This window comes from Psammomys obesus, unplaced genomic scaffold (genome assembly GCF_907164565.1).
Source record: "Psammomys obesus unplaced genomic scaffold, mPsaObe1.curated_primary_1811, whole genome shotgun sequence".
Classification (NCBI taxonomy): Eukaryota; Metazoa; Chordata; class Mammalia; order Rodentia; family Muridae; genus Psammomys; species Psammomys obesus.
In genome coordinates this window covers 3,203,797-3,217,088 of record NW_026590701.1, presented here as the reverse complement: position 1 = coordinate 3,217,088, position 13,292 = coordinate 3,203,797, and the positions used below count along the sequence as shown (strand labels likewise).

General features: G+C 37.0%; 1 protein-coding gene across 1 annotated transcript in view; it reads left to right on the top strand.

Moving 5' to 3' along the window:
- Window positions 1-13,292, top strand: part of G2e3 (G2/M-phase specific E3 ubiquitin protein ligase) — a 42,020-nt gene that overhangs the window by 14,246 nt on the left and 14,482 nt on the right. The window contains 8 exon segments of the mRNA XM_055608616.1: window positions 419-543; window positions 1,908-2,073; window positions 4,786-4,892; window positions 5,608-5,724; window positions 7,194-7,318; window positions 7,424-7,553; window positions 9,294-9,601; window positions 11,996-12,177. Coding sequence (XP_055464591.1) covers window positions 419-543; window positions 1,908-2,073; window positions 4,786-4,892; window positions 5,608-5,724; window positions 7,194-7,318; window positions 7,424-7,553; window positions 9,294-9,601; window positions 11,996-12,177 — 1,260 coding nt within the window.

Genomic DNA, 13,292 nt, shown 5'->3' with positions numbered 1-13,292 from the left:
CTATCTATCTATCTATCTATCTATCTGTCTGTCTGTCTGTCTGTCTGTCTGTCTGTCTATCTATCTATCTATCTATCTAATGCATGTTAGTGCTCTAAGAGGGCAGTAGAGGGTGTAGATGGTTGTGAGCCACCATGTGGTTGCTGGGAATTGAATTCAGGACCTCTGGAAGGACAGACAGTGCTCTTAACCACTGAGCCATTTTTCCAGCCCATTTTCTTAAATGAGGCTCTTTTTCTCTGATGACTGTAGACTGTTTCAAAATGACAAAAAACAAAGTACCCAGCACATCCTCAAACTTTGTTATTTGGTTTAGGATAGCTATAGTAATCTATTTCAGTCTCCACAAGGAATACTCATTAGTAGATTAATCACACTGGAAGTTTATTTTATGCTTCTGTTTTCATGTTCCCTTTAGAAGTGTGCAGTTTGCAAGAAAAACGGAGCATCAATTGGGTGTGTTGTGCCCCAGTGTAAACGAAGCTATCACTTGCCCTGTGGACTTCAGAAGGAATGTATTTTCCAGTTTACTGGCAATTTTGCGTGAGTTATTTGACTTAATTAAATATTAAATGAGGGGCTACAATTAAGAGCGCTAGCTGATCTTCCAGTGGACCCAGGCTTACATCCCAGCATTTGTACGGCATCTCCAACTGTTGGAAACTTCAGTTCCAAGGAATCCAGCACCTTCTCCTGGCATTTGTGAGGACCTGCCATGCAATTGGTACACACACACACACACACACAGACCTGTATGTATATATATGTAGATACATATATATGTAATATATTTATATATAATATATGTATATATGTATCTACATATATACAGACATATGTGTGTATATATGCTAGAAAAATACCTTGTATACATTTTTAAAAGTTTTAACTAAAGAAATTAAATATAAATGATGGGAATTAGGCCAATGATATAGTTCCCATGTAAAATTACTTTTTAAAAAAAAATTTTTAAAGATGTACTGGATTTAAACATACATACTACATATGTAAGCAACACAAGATTTGTGTGTATTTATATATTGTGTTTTCTCTTATTTCTTCTGGAATTAATTGTGTCTGAGAAAACTTGAGAGTTACAAGATTATTATTCATATTTGCGGTTAAGCTCTAGGATGTAGTTTTGAACTTTTGATTTCATATGTCTGTGAAACATTTTCTATCACATGGTTCAGAAATTAAGTTGTCCTATAAACTTGGCTGAGTTTAAAAACAAAATCAAAATTTGGCCTGGGATTCCTGAATACAAACAACTTCAAATGAAGATTTTGTGAATTTTGGCATTTGGTACCATGAGTATTTCTTTGAGTCTTTATATTTTTATTTATATAATAGACAGGTTTCATGGAACAAAAGCAAGCCATAGAAAATACAAAGGAGGGCTGGAGAGATGGCTCAGTGGTGAAGAGCACTGTCTGCTCTTCCAAAGCATCCAGATTCATCTCCCAGCACCCATAGGGCAGCTCACAGCTGTCTAATTGCAGTTCCAGGTATCCTGACCCCCTCACTCCAATGCACATAAAGGAAATAAAGTAGATTAGGAATAGATTATTATTGCCTCGACTTCTTACATGATAGAAGTTGTTAAGTTTTCCTTTTACGTTTATGTGATGCTAAGTGCAGCTGAGTGTACTCAGTAAGTACAAGGGTATGTATACTCTTAGTAACAGAATGTTGATACTAGTCTGTGAGGTAAGTCTGACCACCACCAAGGTTATACTTTGAAGCATTCAACTTTCATTGATTATAGGTTGTTAGATTATAGGTGCCACAGTTGTTTTGGATGCATTTGTGAAACGGAAGAGAAGTTTCTCCTAAGTACGTAAATTTCGTTAGTCAAGTTGTGTTCTTCTCTTCCTTATTTATTCTTAAATAATTTCTATTTTTAGGTCATTTTGCTGGAAACATCGACCGGTTCAAGCAATTACATCTAATAAATATAGAGACTCCTTACCATGTACTATCTGTTTGGAATTTATCGAGCCTATTCCAACTTACAACATATTGCAAAGTCCATGTTGTAAGAATGCTTGGTTTCATAGAGACTGCTTACAGGTATGATAACTTTGTAATCTTTATCTCCGTAAAATCTGTTGCCTGCCAATTGGAATTGTAGGCTGCTATCAAGTTGTCAATGAAAGAGAGTATCATAAAATATCTATATTCCCCTTTTGGAGCCTATTTTACTCTTGGGAAGTCTGTCTCCTTGTCTCCCTTTTTTTAAATAAATCTGTTCATCTACTGAAACAAAGACACAGTATCATAAAAACCCACACTGGGCCAGAGATATAGTTCAGTGGGAGATTGTGTGCCTGTCGTGCACCAGGCCCTGGGTCTGATACTGCAAACAAGCAGACAGACGTACACTCAGCATAATCGTAATGTCTTCAGTTATAAAATTCTTAAAATATTTTGAAAGAAATCCCGAATATTTAGTTTTGTATATGTAATATAAAAGTTAGGAAGTTCTCTTAGACAAAACCATGTCAAATAATAAAGATTTACTTAACTTTTTTAAATTGTTGTGTGACGCTTAGATTTTATTTTGTTGAGCAATATAAAATGTTTCTAGTTATTAATTTTTCACAAACTTTTTGAAAGTTATCAGATGTGAAATTCCCTTATATTTCAAAAAAGACTTACAAGTACAAACTGTTCTGATAGTAGGCTTGGCTGATTTGGGGTTTTTGCATAGTCTTGTAGACTTTTATGCTTAGGTTATTCAGTTAGAAGTGCTCAGTTGGAACCTATTTTCTTGGAATTGTGAGTTAATTTGCACACACAAACGTGTGTGTTAGAGTACCAGAAAGTAGAGTAATAAACATCATCAGGAAGTGCAATTTAACTTTATGTGAGAGCCTTTTAAAATAATATTTCTTAAAGATTTGTGCTTATGTGACTTTCATTATTGACTAGTGTGTGTTAATTTTTCTCAAGATTTGCTTTGTATTTGTTAGTAATAAAGGGATTTCTAGACTTGACCTAATGCTTGCATGAGTTTTCATGAACAAGTTGTCAGTGAAGACTAAAAGCACTGGGCTGCGATCTAGCTCACTGTAGAGTGCCTGTCTCACATTCAAACATGCACATACACACGCACACACACAGTACTCTTGGCGAAAGGGAGGCAGACCCTGGAAGTAATACTGCCAACAAAAAACTTAGTGCTGTTTTTAAAAAAAAAATAATCTAGCATTATATCCATAGAGTAACTTGACTATTATATAAATGTCAATAAGCAGTTGCTACAGTTAATTAGAGCTCACTAATTCTTCAGCCACTTTTTCTAACAGGATTTATAGAGACCTTTCCACTCTTGTTTCTAGAATCTAGCTAAAATTAGAAGTATACCCACTCTAGCTTGCAGTGTATGGCTTATTCAGTATTATTTTTGACTACTTTGATTACTACATATAGAAATTTGTGAAAAGAGATGGAAAGAATGCTACTTACTCAGTTTTGATTTCTCCATCAGTCTTGGTGTCCTCCGCATGTTTGGACGTGTCAGTCATTTTTGTCTCTGTATTTGTTTCTGTTTGTTTTCCTTTTCTACCAGATACATCTTTGTATCAAACCCCGGGTTTAGTAAGGATCATCTATCTGTAAGATTCATGATTTTCGTACTCTAGCAACTGAGTGCTTTTCTCTCCTGCTTTCTGCCTGTGGCTGTTCCATTTCCCGGGAGCCCGAGCCTGCAGTCCTCTTCACGACATCCTCATCTGCTGTCCCTGCAGCTGTCAGTTCAGCTAGTGTGTTCTGTGTCCTTGTCTGTTGTAACCGCCCACTTGCTTTCTCTAAACCGTTAATTGCACTCCTAAGTATTTTATTTCCTATCAATTGGGCTATCCTTAAAGCTTTTCTTTTTCTGTATTTGATTCACCTGTTTTGTCTTATTATTTAGTTAAATTTGGCTAGAATGTCATATCAAAATACATTATCAGGTTGTAATTTTCCTAATTACATGTTGCTATGGAGGCTTCCCTGGAAATGTTCTTCATCCTATTTTCTTGACATACCTCTACTTGTTTGAAATGGGTTTCTTTCTCTTTCTTCCATGTGTATACTGTTTTTTTTTTGTTGTTGTTGTTGTTTTAAGTGCTTTTAAAGCCAGGCATGGCAGCGCTAGTCTGTAACTGCACCATGGGCCATTGTGGGAGTGGAAGGGTTCAGAAATAGATGGATTCTCAGAACTCACTGACCAAGTCAGCCTAGCTGGACAGATAGATAAGACTGATATCAGCCTCTGGCCTCCACGAACATTCATGCACACCTAGGAAGACACACATACAACATACACATACAAAGAACACCTTGACATATTATTGACATACTACACTTGTACAGGAAAAATACCAGATTCTGAGCCAGAAGCAGCTACTCCACACTTCAGGCTCCTGCCCTGAGTGTCTTCCCTCAGTGATGGTGTTACCTGGGAGTTCTAAGACAAAATAAAAATAAGCCCTTTTCTGCTGAAGTTGTTTTTCATGCTTGTTTTCTCATAGCAACAGAATGCAAACTTGAACAGTATTAAAATTTGAGAAAGTAAGTCAGTAACTGCTGAAAAGCTAAGAATTATGTGTTCATCAGATGTTTTTTAAGCTGAAGAAAACGCTGTTTGTGTTTCGAGTAAGTGCTTACAGTTGTAAGCTACATTGGCAAGAAAATATTTTCATATACAGTAAGGGAAATATATGTTCTATAGTTATATAGTTCACAGCCTGATGGAGATGCATTGCTGACAGTAGATTTTCCCATTGTCCTCTGTAGGTTCAAGCAATAAATGCAGGAGTGTTTTTCTTTAGGTGTACACTATGCAATAACACTGACATCTTTCAGAAGGAGATGTTGAGAATGGGAATTCATATTCCTGAAAAGTGAGTAACATTTGGCCTTTTGATGAAAAAGCATTTAAATGTAGTATTTACTAATATTCACAATAATCATAACATCTGATTTGTGATTGTGGCTAAGTAGGCAATCCTCGTGGTCAAGTGTCCTCTCCCCGATGACCAGCTCTTGGAAAACAGGCACTGTGATGTCAGGGTCTTGTTAACTGATGTGTCTTTTGGTAACTCGGTCAAAAGTGCAGTTCTGATGATTTGTATAGCAGCTGGTTGATTGGCGTAGTAGAATTTTAGTAATGCCATCAGATAAGAAATCCTGAATAGTCATAATAAAATTGAAAATTTGGATCCCAGTTCTTGGGAGCCTTAGGGTCAGTATGGGCTAGGAAGTGAGTTCCAGGCTTGCCTAGGCTACATAGTCTTGCGGAGAGAGTAAGAAAAAACAAACAAAAACCATCGAAACAAACACACTTATTATCCCAGCACTTGAGAACCTGGAGAGAGACTTGTTTGAAGGTAGGTAGCCTAGAGTGTAACAACAAAAATTGGAAATGAAATACTAGAAAATTTCTTTTCAACTTTTCACTTACTAGTCAAAGTTCAGTGTGAAACTGTAAGATAAAGTAACATAATAAAATTCTGTGTTAAAAGATCAGCCTAAAAAGACTAAGTTTCTTTCATCCTTGTTATTAAATTATACAATTCTGTTAAACCAAAACATACATTATATCTTCCTTCATTATAGAGATGCATCCTGGGAATTAGAAGAAAATGCGTATCAAGAGCTGTTGCAGAGCCATGACCGCTGTGATGTTCGAAGATGTCATTGCAAAAAAGGGCGGGACTATAATGAGCCTAATAGGTATTCCTGCATGTCACAGTTGGTAGTTGTCCCTTGCTAAGACTCTAGCTAATGGCATAGGTTTCCTAGTGAAACAGAGGGTGCTTGAGGTTCTAAGTTGAGATGAGGCATGTGTGTTGAGTTTGTATGTTTACAGAGGAATTTTTGGAGTCAGTATATAGTACTAATTGCAGTCTGAGCAGACAGGCCAAGAATGAATAAAGGGTTCCCGTTACTTTAGCAGCTGAGACAGCTCGAGGCCACCCCCTCCCCAGTCTGCCTTCTCAGCTGTAGCGTCCCCATCTGCCGGTATAGAGGACACCGGAGGTTTTACGTGGCTGTTAGCTTCAGGGAACTCCATCTCATCCATGCCCTCACCTTAGAAAAGGGAGTATGATCTCTGACCTCCTCATGCGAACCTGTACACACATCATATGTGCCAGTGATGTATACATCATACACACACACAGATCAAGGTCCCAGTCTCACTTTACCTGTCAGCAGTGACAGCCACGTGTCCTCTCTAAGACTCAGTTTCCAGGTATTTAAAATGCAGATGCTACTGAGCTTGTGAGAATCAACCAACCGCTGCCTGCCAGGGGTTCAAGGGCAGAGCGTAATGGACATCGCTCAAGAGGTGCAGGCACTCATTCTTTTTTGGTGAGAATAAAACCGTAGGTTTTAGGGCATAAAACCTATGGTTTTGTGCAGGCCAGGCAAAAGCTCACCACACAGCTATGCCAGAAGTCCCCATAGCCCACTCTTTTCCTGCAGGTTCCGCCCTTCATCTACTTTCCCATTCCCCTTCCCCCACCCCTCAGAAAGGAAGCCCCTCCCCCAGCTATCCCCCTCTGCTCCCCCGCCACCAGAAGTACCCATCCGAGCACATCAAGTCACATCAGGACTGAGCACATCCTTGTCCTCAGTGGCCTGGCAAGGCAGCCACCAGGGGGAAGTGAATGAAAAGCAGGCAACAGAGTCCTTGTCAGAGACAGCCCCCATACTTCAGTTTTGAGCTGTTATAATATCTTGTCCATTGGTTCAGAATGTGTGCTGTTCTCTCATTTTGGACATTAGCAATGTTTTTGGGTAGCGTAGCTGGCATGTCACAATTTTATCCAACTTAAGTTCAGGTTGTTTAGAGGAAGAGATTATAAACATTAAATAGAAGAGAGAACATACTTTAGTGTCAAATGTTGTGAGGCATGCCTATAATCCAGCACTTGAGAGAATGAGTTAAGATGATCACTGGCTCATGGCCAGCCTGGGCTACATTTGTGATTCCATGGTAACCTGGACTACCTAGCTGGAGCATATCCAAATCAATCACTGCTCTGAATGGGGAAATGAAATAGTGAAGGCATAGACTCTTACTGCCTTTGGTAGCTTGCTTGTGGTGTATGACAGGCCTGAACTTTAGTCACAGCTGGTAATGGGAATCTAATCCAGCACTAACAGAACATGCATTCTACTTTTCTTTATGTCCTCAGCAAATGGGAAGTAAAGCGTTGTCAGTGCTGTGGTTCTAGTGGAACACACTTAGCCTGTTCCTCACTACAGTCGTGGGAACAAAATTGGGAGTGTTTGGACTGTAGAAGAATTACCTACAATTCAGGTAACAGTTTGTAAATTTCAATAAAGTTGCTTTTGTTCAAGTGCATGTTGTTGAAAATGTTTACCGATGTTTCCGTTAAGCTAACCTTGAGATTTAAATATGTAGATTTCCAAAAGGCCCCCAAACACCCATTAGCCAACTCTACTAATGTGACAGTTACTGACTGCTTGTTGGAAGAGTCGTCACCTAAGCTCCCCAGACACTCAACTGTAGTCCAGCATAAGGAACGGCTGAGGTATGTATTCTGAATTTTAGAAAGACATAAATATCACTTTGAGGAAAGTTAGACTTCAGGTGTCACACACACTTAGGATATTAGCTGATCATGCAATTGTTTAGAAGAATGATTTTTCAAACTGTAGGACTCAACATGTGATACATGAGGTCAAGGAGAGGTGGGAGGAAATTGAATAGCTGGGCATTGTCACATACCTGTAGTCTCAGGTACATAAAGAATTGAGTTCCAGTTTGGGAGACAGTAGAATCGGTGTCATAAAGGAAGAGAGGAGGAGAAGAGGGAGGGAAGGGGGAAAAAGGCAAAATACCAGGTTACATTAATCAATTTTAGTATTTTTCTTCTATTCTAAGTCATAATGTAAAATTATGTTAAAGATATAAATATACTGGAAAATATCTTTAAAACATTACTTGATTTCAGACTAAAGCAAGAAATTTAATTTTCAGGCATACTTAGCCCCTCTATAAAACCACACAAAAGGTTTTTTTTCCTTTCTTTTTGATGCTATAACCATGTTTTCTTTATATATAATCAATGTCAGAAGCCTTAAAGCTCAAATCTTTCTATTTGGAAATTTAAGGCTTAACTGTAAATATTAGTACTCTTAATTCTATTTCCACAACGTTCGAAGCTAAGTAATTCCTGTACTCGTTCATAAACATTTAAATAAAACTGGAATTAAATTTTATGTTCTACCGGTACGGTTTTGTAGAGTAGAGCCTTACTTTCCCCAGAAAGAAAATGGGAGGTTAAGTGTGAACTTCTTTCTTTAAAAAAAGACAGAAAAGGGATTTTAAAAAATGTTTGATAATTCTATTTGCAAACAAGTAGAATATTAAATGCTTGTCCAAAAAGCAAATAATTTCCATTTGCTAATTCAGCTGAAAAACTCTTTATAATAATTTGTTAAAGCATTTCACATTAAAATGATTCATTGTCTTATATTCATATAGTTTGAAATAATTTTAACTATTTCGGTTTCCAAAGATGTGCTACAGGAATTTGACTGCTTGTTTCTGTTTTAATGTCCAGTCACATGCTTGAAGAGCCCCACTGACTAAGGAGCAAGGAATCCACTGCTATAATAAAATGTGGCTGCAGTGTTTGGGGTAGGAAAATGTCATAGAAAGATGACCTGTGTACATTGAGTACGTTAGTTCTACCTGCAGGTGGAGAATCTGAGGCAGAAAAAAGCTAGGCTAATTCATTGATTCATGGCTATTACTCCACAGAGGTTCTGATTGTGTGGATGGGCCTCATTTGTAACTCACTCCTAGATGATCCTCTTAGTCTACAACCACATGTTGAAAATTGTTCGCCCAGTTGTTCTAGACTAAAAGATATTTGAAGGAATGTGAGTTTTGTTGATAATATTATCAGTTAAGGTTTCATTGTTGAAAATACATTTTGATACAATTGAGTTGTTTTAGCTATTGGCCAGAAAGTAAGAATTTGAACTTCATACCCTTAAACCTGAGTCTACTGAATTAGGCACTAAAATAATCTTGAGCATTGTTGCAAGTGATTATAAGTTGTTAGATGATTAGATTGGGAGAATTTAAAAGTAGATAATCAGATAAATGTTTTTGGTTTTGGGTCCAATATCATAAAAAGAATATCTTTTTCTAATTAAAAACAAAAGAAAAGAAAAAACAAAAACCCTACAACTTTTAATGTTCTATAACTGCTGTTTCACATAAACTACATTAACATTCTTTATTCAAATCTGTTTTGTAGGCAAGGCAGCAAATTTAGGAGAGACATTTCAACAATATTGATAGAGTTAGGAGTCCAAATTAAAAAGAAAGCTAAGAAATTACACATCAACAAAGCCAATGTTTGGAGGAGTGCCTTAGAGCAATTCCAGAGTCAGAAGTTTAACCCTTCATACACCATTGAAGTAGTGTATGTTAATGAAAATGATGAGTTTGGAAGAGAGCATCCTGGATCAAAGCAGGAATTTCTGAGTCACTTAATGCACCATCTTGAGAATTCATCATTGTTTGAAGGGTCCTTGGCAAAGAACTTGTCTCTAAATTTGCAAGGTAATTATTTTTATTGTTATACATTCTGAAGGTAGCATGTGTAGCTGAAACCCAAACCAGGTGCTTGGTTAGAATTAGTATTGTTTAGGTACATGTGGACCAATTACCTTTGTTGATGAATGACAGTTTGACATTTTAAATGTAAAGATTTATGCATGTGAGAGATAGGAGAGATGTCTTAGTTGTTAAGAATGCTTGCTGTGCTTGACAAGACCCATGTTCACTTTCCAGTGCCCACATCAAGTACCACACAGCTGCTCGTCACTCCGTCTTCTGGGCATCCTACACCCGTGCCCTGCCCTTTTTGTGCACCTAGGCTGTTAGGCATGCACAGAGTTTAATTATGCAGACTTGCCAAACAGAATGTTTAATGATTTTGTAATTACATATATTTATTTAACTTTATATAGTTTTTAAATTTTCATTTGACTCGCCCGATGAAATGGATAGTTATTTGGGCTCTTCTTGTTCATTCATTTTTGTTGTTGTTCTTGTTTTACCCATTTCGTGTGTGCCTTTCTGTTTTATTATTGGTAAAGATCTATTTTGGTTGAACTAAACCCTTGAAAACAAGGAGTAATTCAGTGTATTTTCTTAGGAGCTTTTCCTACAACAAGGAAATTGAAAGAGTAAGAAGATTTATTACATTTCAGTTTCTTCCTTTATCATTCCTAGAAACATGAATTTTTTTCCATTTATAGTAAAACTGTATAGTTCTAACACCACTGCCCCCTTACTGCCCCAAATAATTTGTAGTTAGTTACTCAAGGCAGCTTTGGCACAGTGGGAAGCACAGAAATATAAGCTATAAAACCTGAATTCAGGTCTGTATCTATTTACCTCATGGCTATCTCCCTGGAGATAGGTTTTCACCTGCAAAATAATTGCAAATGAGATTGCTGTTGAAGTAAAATGCAATAAATATTACTTATAAATTAACTATTTTGAAGAACTAGTAGTATTATAAAATAACATTTCCATATCTTTCTCACCCATCATAGTTGCTAAAATATTTTGAATAGCTTTTTTTCAAGTATTTAAAGTATTTAAATCTCCCTTTCTTATAAGATAATAATATATAGCAATAGCCTTAAAAATGTTCATATTTCTTTGATTCACAAATTTCATATGTATGAATTGATCTGGTGGGATCAAGTGTTTGAGCTAGAATATAAATGCTGACAGTGATTGCAACATTTTGTCTCACAGTTGTATGACATATAACCTGGGTAGCCAGTAGTAAGGGATGCTTTGTACTGTATTCTATTCTAGTCTAATGCATCTAATAACTGTAGATATAACTAATTTTAATAGTTTGAGAAAATTTTACAGTCTAGTACTTGGGAAAAAAGCAGAACCGAACTATGTATACATTTACTTAATAACAGAGAAAAGTAAGCCAGAGGATTTACACTTACTGTGATGCAATCAGTTATAGTCACATTTTAAAGGATTTTATTACTTCATTTGAGTGAATGTTTTGCTTGCATGTATGCACCACTTGCATATGCCTAGTGCCTGCAAAGGTGGGAGAAGGGTATTAGATCCTCCTGGAATTGGAGTTACAAGTAATTTTTAGCCACCATGTGGGGTCTGGACTGAATTCCATCCTCTGGAAGTGTCTTATCTCCAGCCTCTCATTATAGATAATTTATTTTCCCAAAGACTTACTGTTGGCATAATGTTACTTTGTACTGTAGAAAGTTTACCCTTGTTCATCCAAATGCTAATTTCTCTATCCCATGGTCTGGTTTCATTCTGGATATGGCATTGTAATGTTTATTATAAGTATCTCCTGTCTTAAGTTTTTGTAGATATTCTTACTATTTGTTTTCTATTTGCCAATAAACACTGACAAGCCAATACTAAGCCATAGAATAGGGTTGTATGCCTGAATCCAATGAGAGGAGGGGAAAGAGGGAGGAAGGGGTGGATTGAGCCATAAGGAGAGGTCCAGAAGTATCAGGAAAAGAGAACTGGAGGCAAGGGAGAATTAAGAAAAAAAAATGCAAATATGGTGGTGGTTTTGGCTGGTAGGAAGAAGCTAGGCTAGCATGGAGATTTGGAATGGAGAAATAATTGCTCAGCATTGTGCTTAAGGCTAGTCCTCCCTTTGTTACTTGGTTCACTGCTGGCTAATGTTAAACTGCCCTGTGCTAATTTATGCATTTATATTTGAAATAATCATTTTACAATTAACCTTTTTCTACAGTAGTCTACTTATATCCAAGTGGGATGTTTTAAAATACGTTTCTGGGGAAGGTCTACACAGTGTGGTAGCTTCTCCTGGTTATTTTACAATGTTTGGATTTCTAATTGCTTTCTATCTGTATGTATCTTCATCTTAAATGATGGTTATCTTAATATTCAGTTCATTCTTATCTGTATTTACAGCTCTGCAAGAGAATCTTTACTATGAAGCTGGCAAAATGCTTGCCATTTCTTTAGTTCATGGTGGTCCTTCACCTGGTTTCTTTTCTGAAACTTTATTTAACTGCCTTGCTTACGGACCAGAAAACACTCTACCAATTGTGGATGATGTTTCAGACCTTGATGTAGCACAAATTATAATGAAGGTAAGAAACATACCTGTTTGTTAAAATATAAATTATATTCTAGCTGTGTTTTAACGTGATAGATTTGTTATGCTTCAAAGACTTCAGAACCAGTTCAGAAACTAATACAACTCAGCATGGTTGAACATATCTAAATAAATATCACTGATTTAAGAGCTGAATGCTAACCCGGGCTATGTAGTGAGACCCTGTCTTAAAAAAGACAAAAACCACAAACAAAGGAAAAATAACCACAGAAGTCAGAGAGCTAGAGATGAATATTGTTCTAGGTTTAATGTTAGCAAACAGGTATTTAATTTACTTAGATTTATGGTCAGAATGCCCAAGACTAGATGTAGACAGAGGGAGACAAGTTCCTTCATGCAGATAAAACAGACCTCCCTGATCTGAGAAGGATTTATCTCACTATCAGAGTGCTTACTCCTCCTTTAGGTAATGAAGACAGATCCCACGGTCCTCTGAAGGAATAGAAGAGATAGAATGAGTGTGTGTTTGTTCTTCTTTCTGGGGTCTCACGACATAGCCCTGGATCTCTCTTTGTAGACCACTCTGCCCTCAAATTCAGAGACACACCTGTCTCTGCCCCCCAGTGCTGGAACTGAAGGAATGCTATCATGCCTTGTGGGAGTAGAACATAAATTTTTTAAATGAGATTTAATTAGATTCGCTTCCCAGGAGTGTTTCTTTCTCACACAGGACAGAATCTTTTAGTTGTTTGGTACATGAGGCTGGATGCCTTAGTGGTCTCAGTCTGCTGCTACAGTCCTTAACCTTCTCAGATGAGCATTAAAACACTGCATGGGCTAGACAATGTTTAATATATGTATAAGAAAACAGGTGGTTTTTGGTTTTTTTGTTTTGTTTTTTCAGTTTTAGAGTAGGGACTAGCAAATTCTAGCCTACAGGTTTTTTTGGGTGTTACATGTTCATGCCATGGTGTACATGTAGATGACAGAGGGCAACCTGTTGAAACTGGTTTTGTTTTCCACTGTGTGGTTTCCAGGATGCCAAAAAGGGACATCTTGAATATATTTCTTGGCTTAATTTTTTTCTACCATGTTGTACTAAAGAATTCGATATAGGACTAGAGTGATGATTCTGCAGTTAAGAGTGTG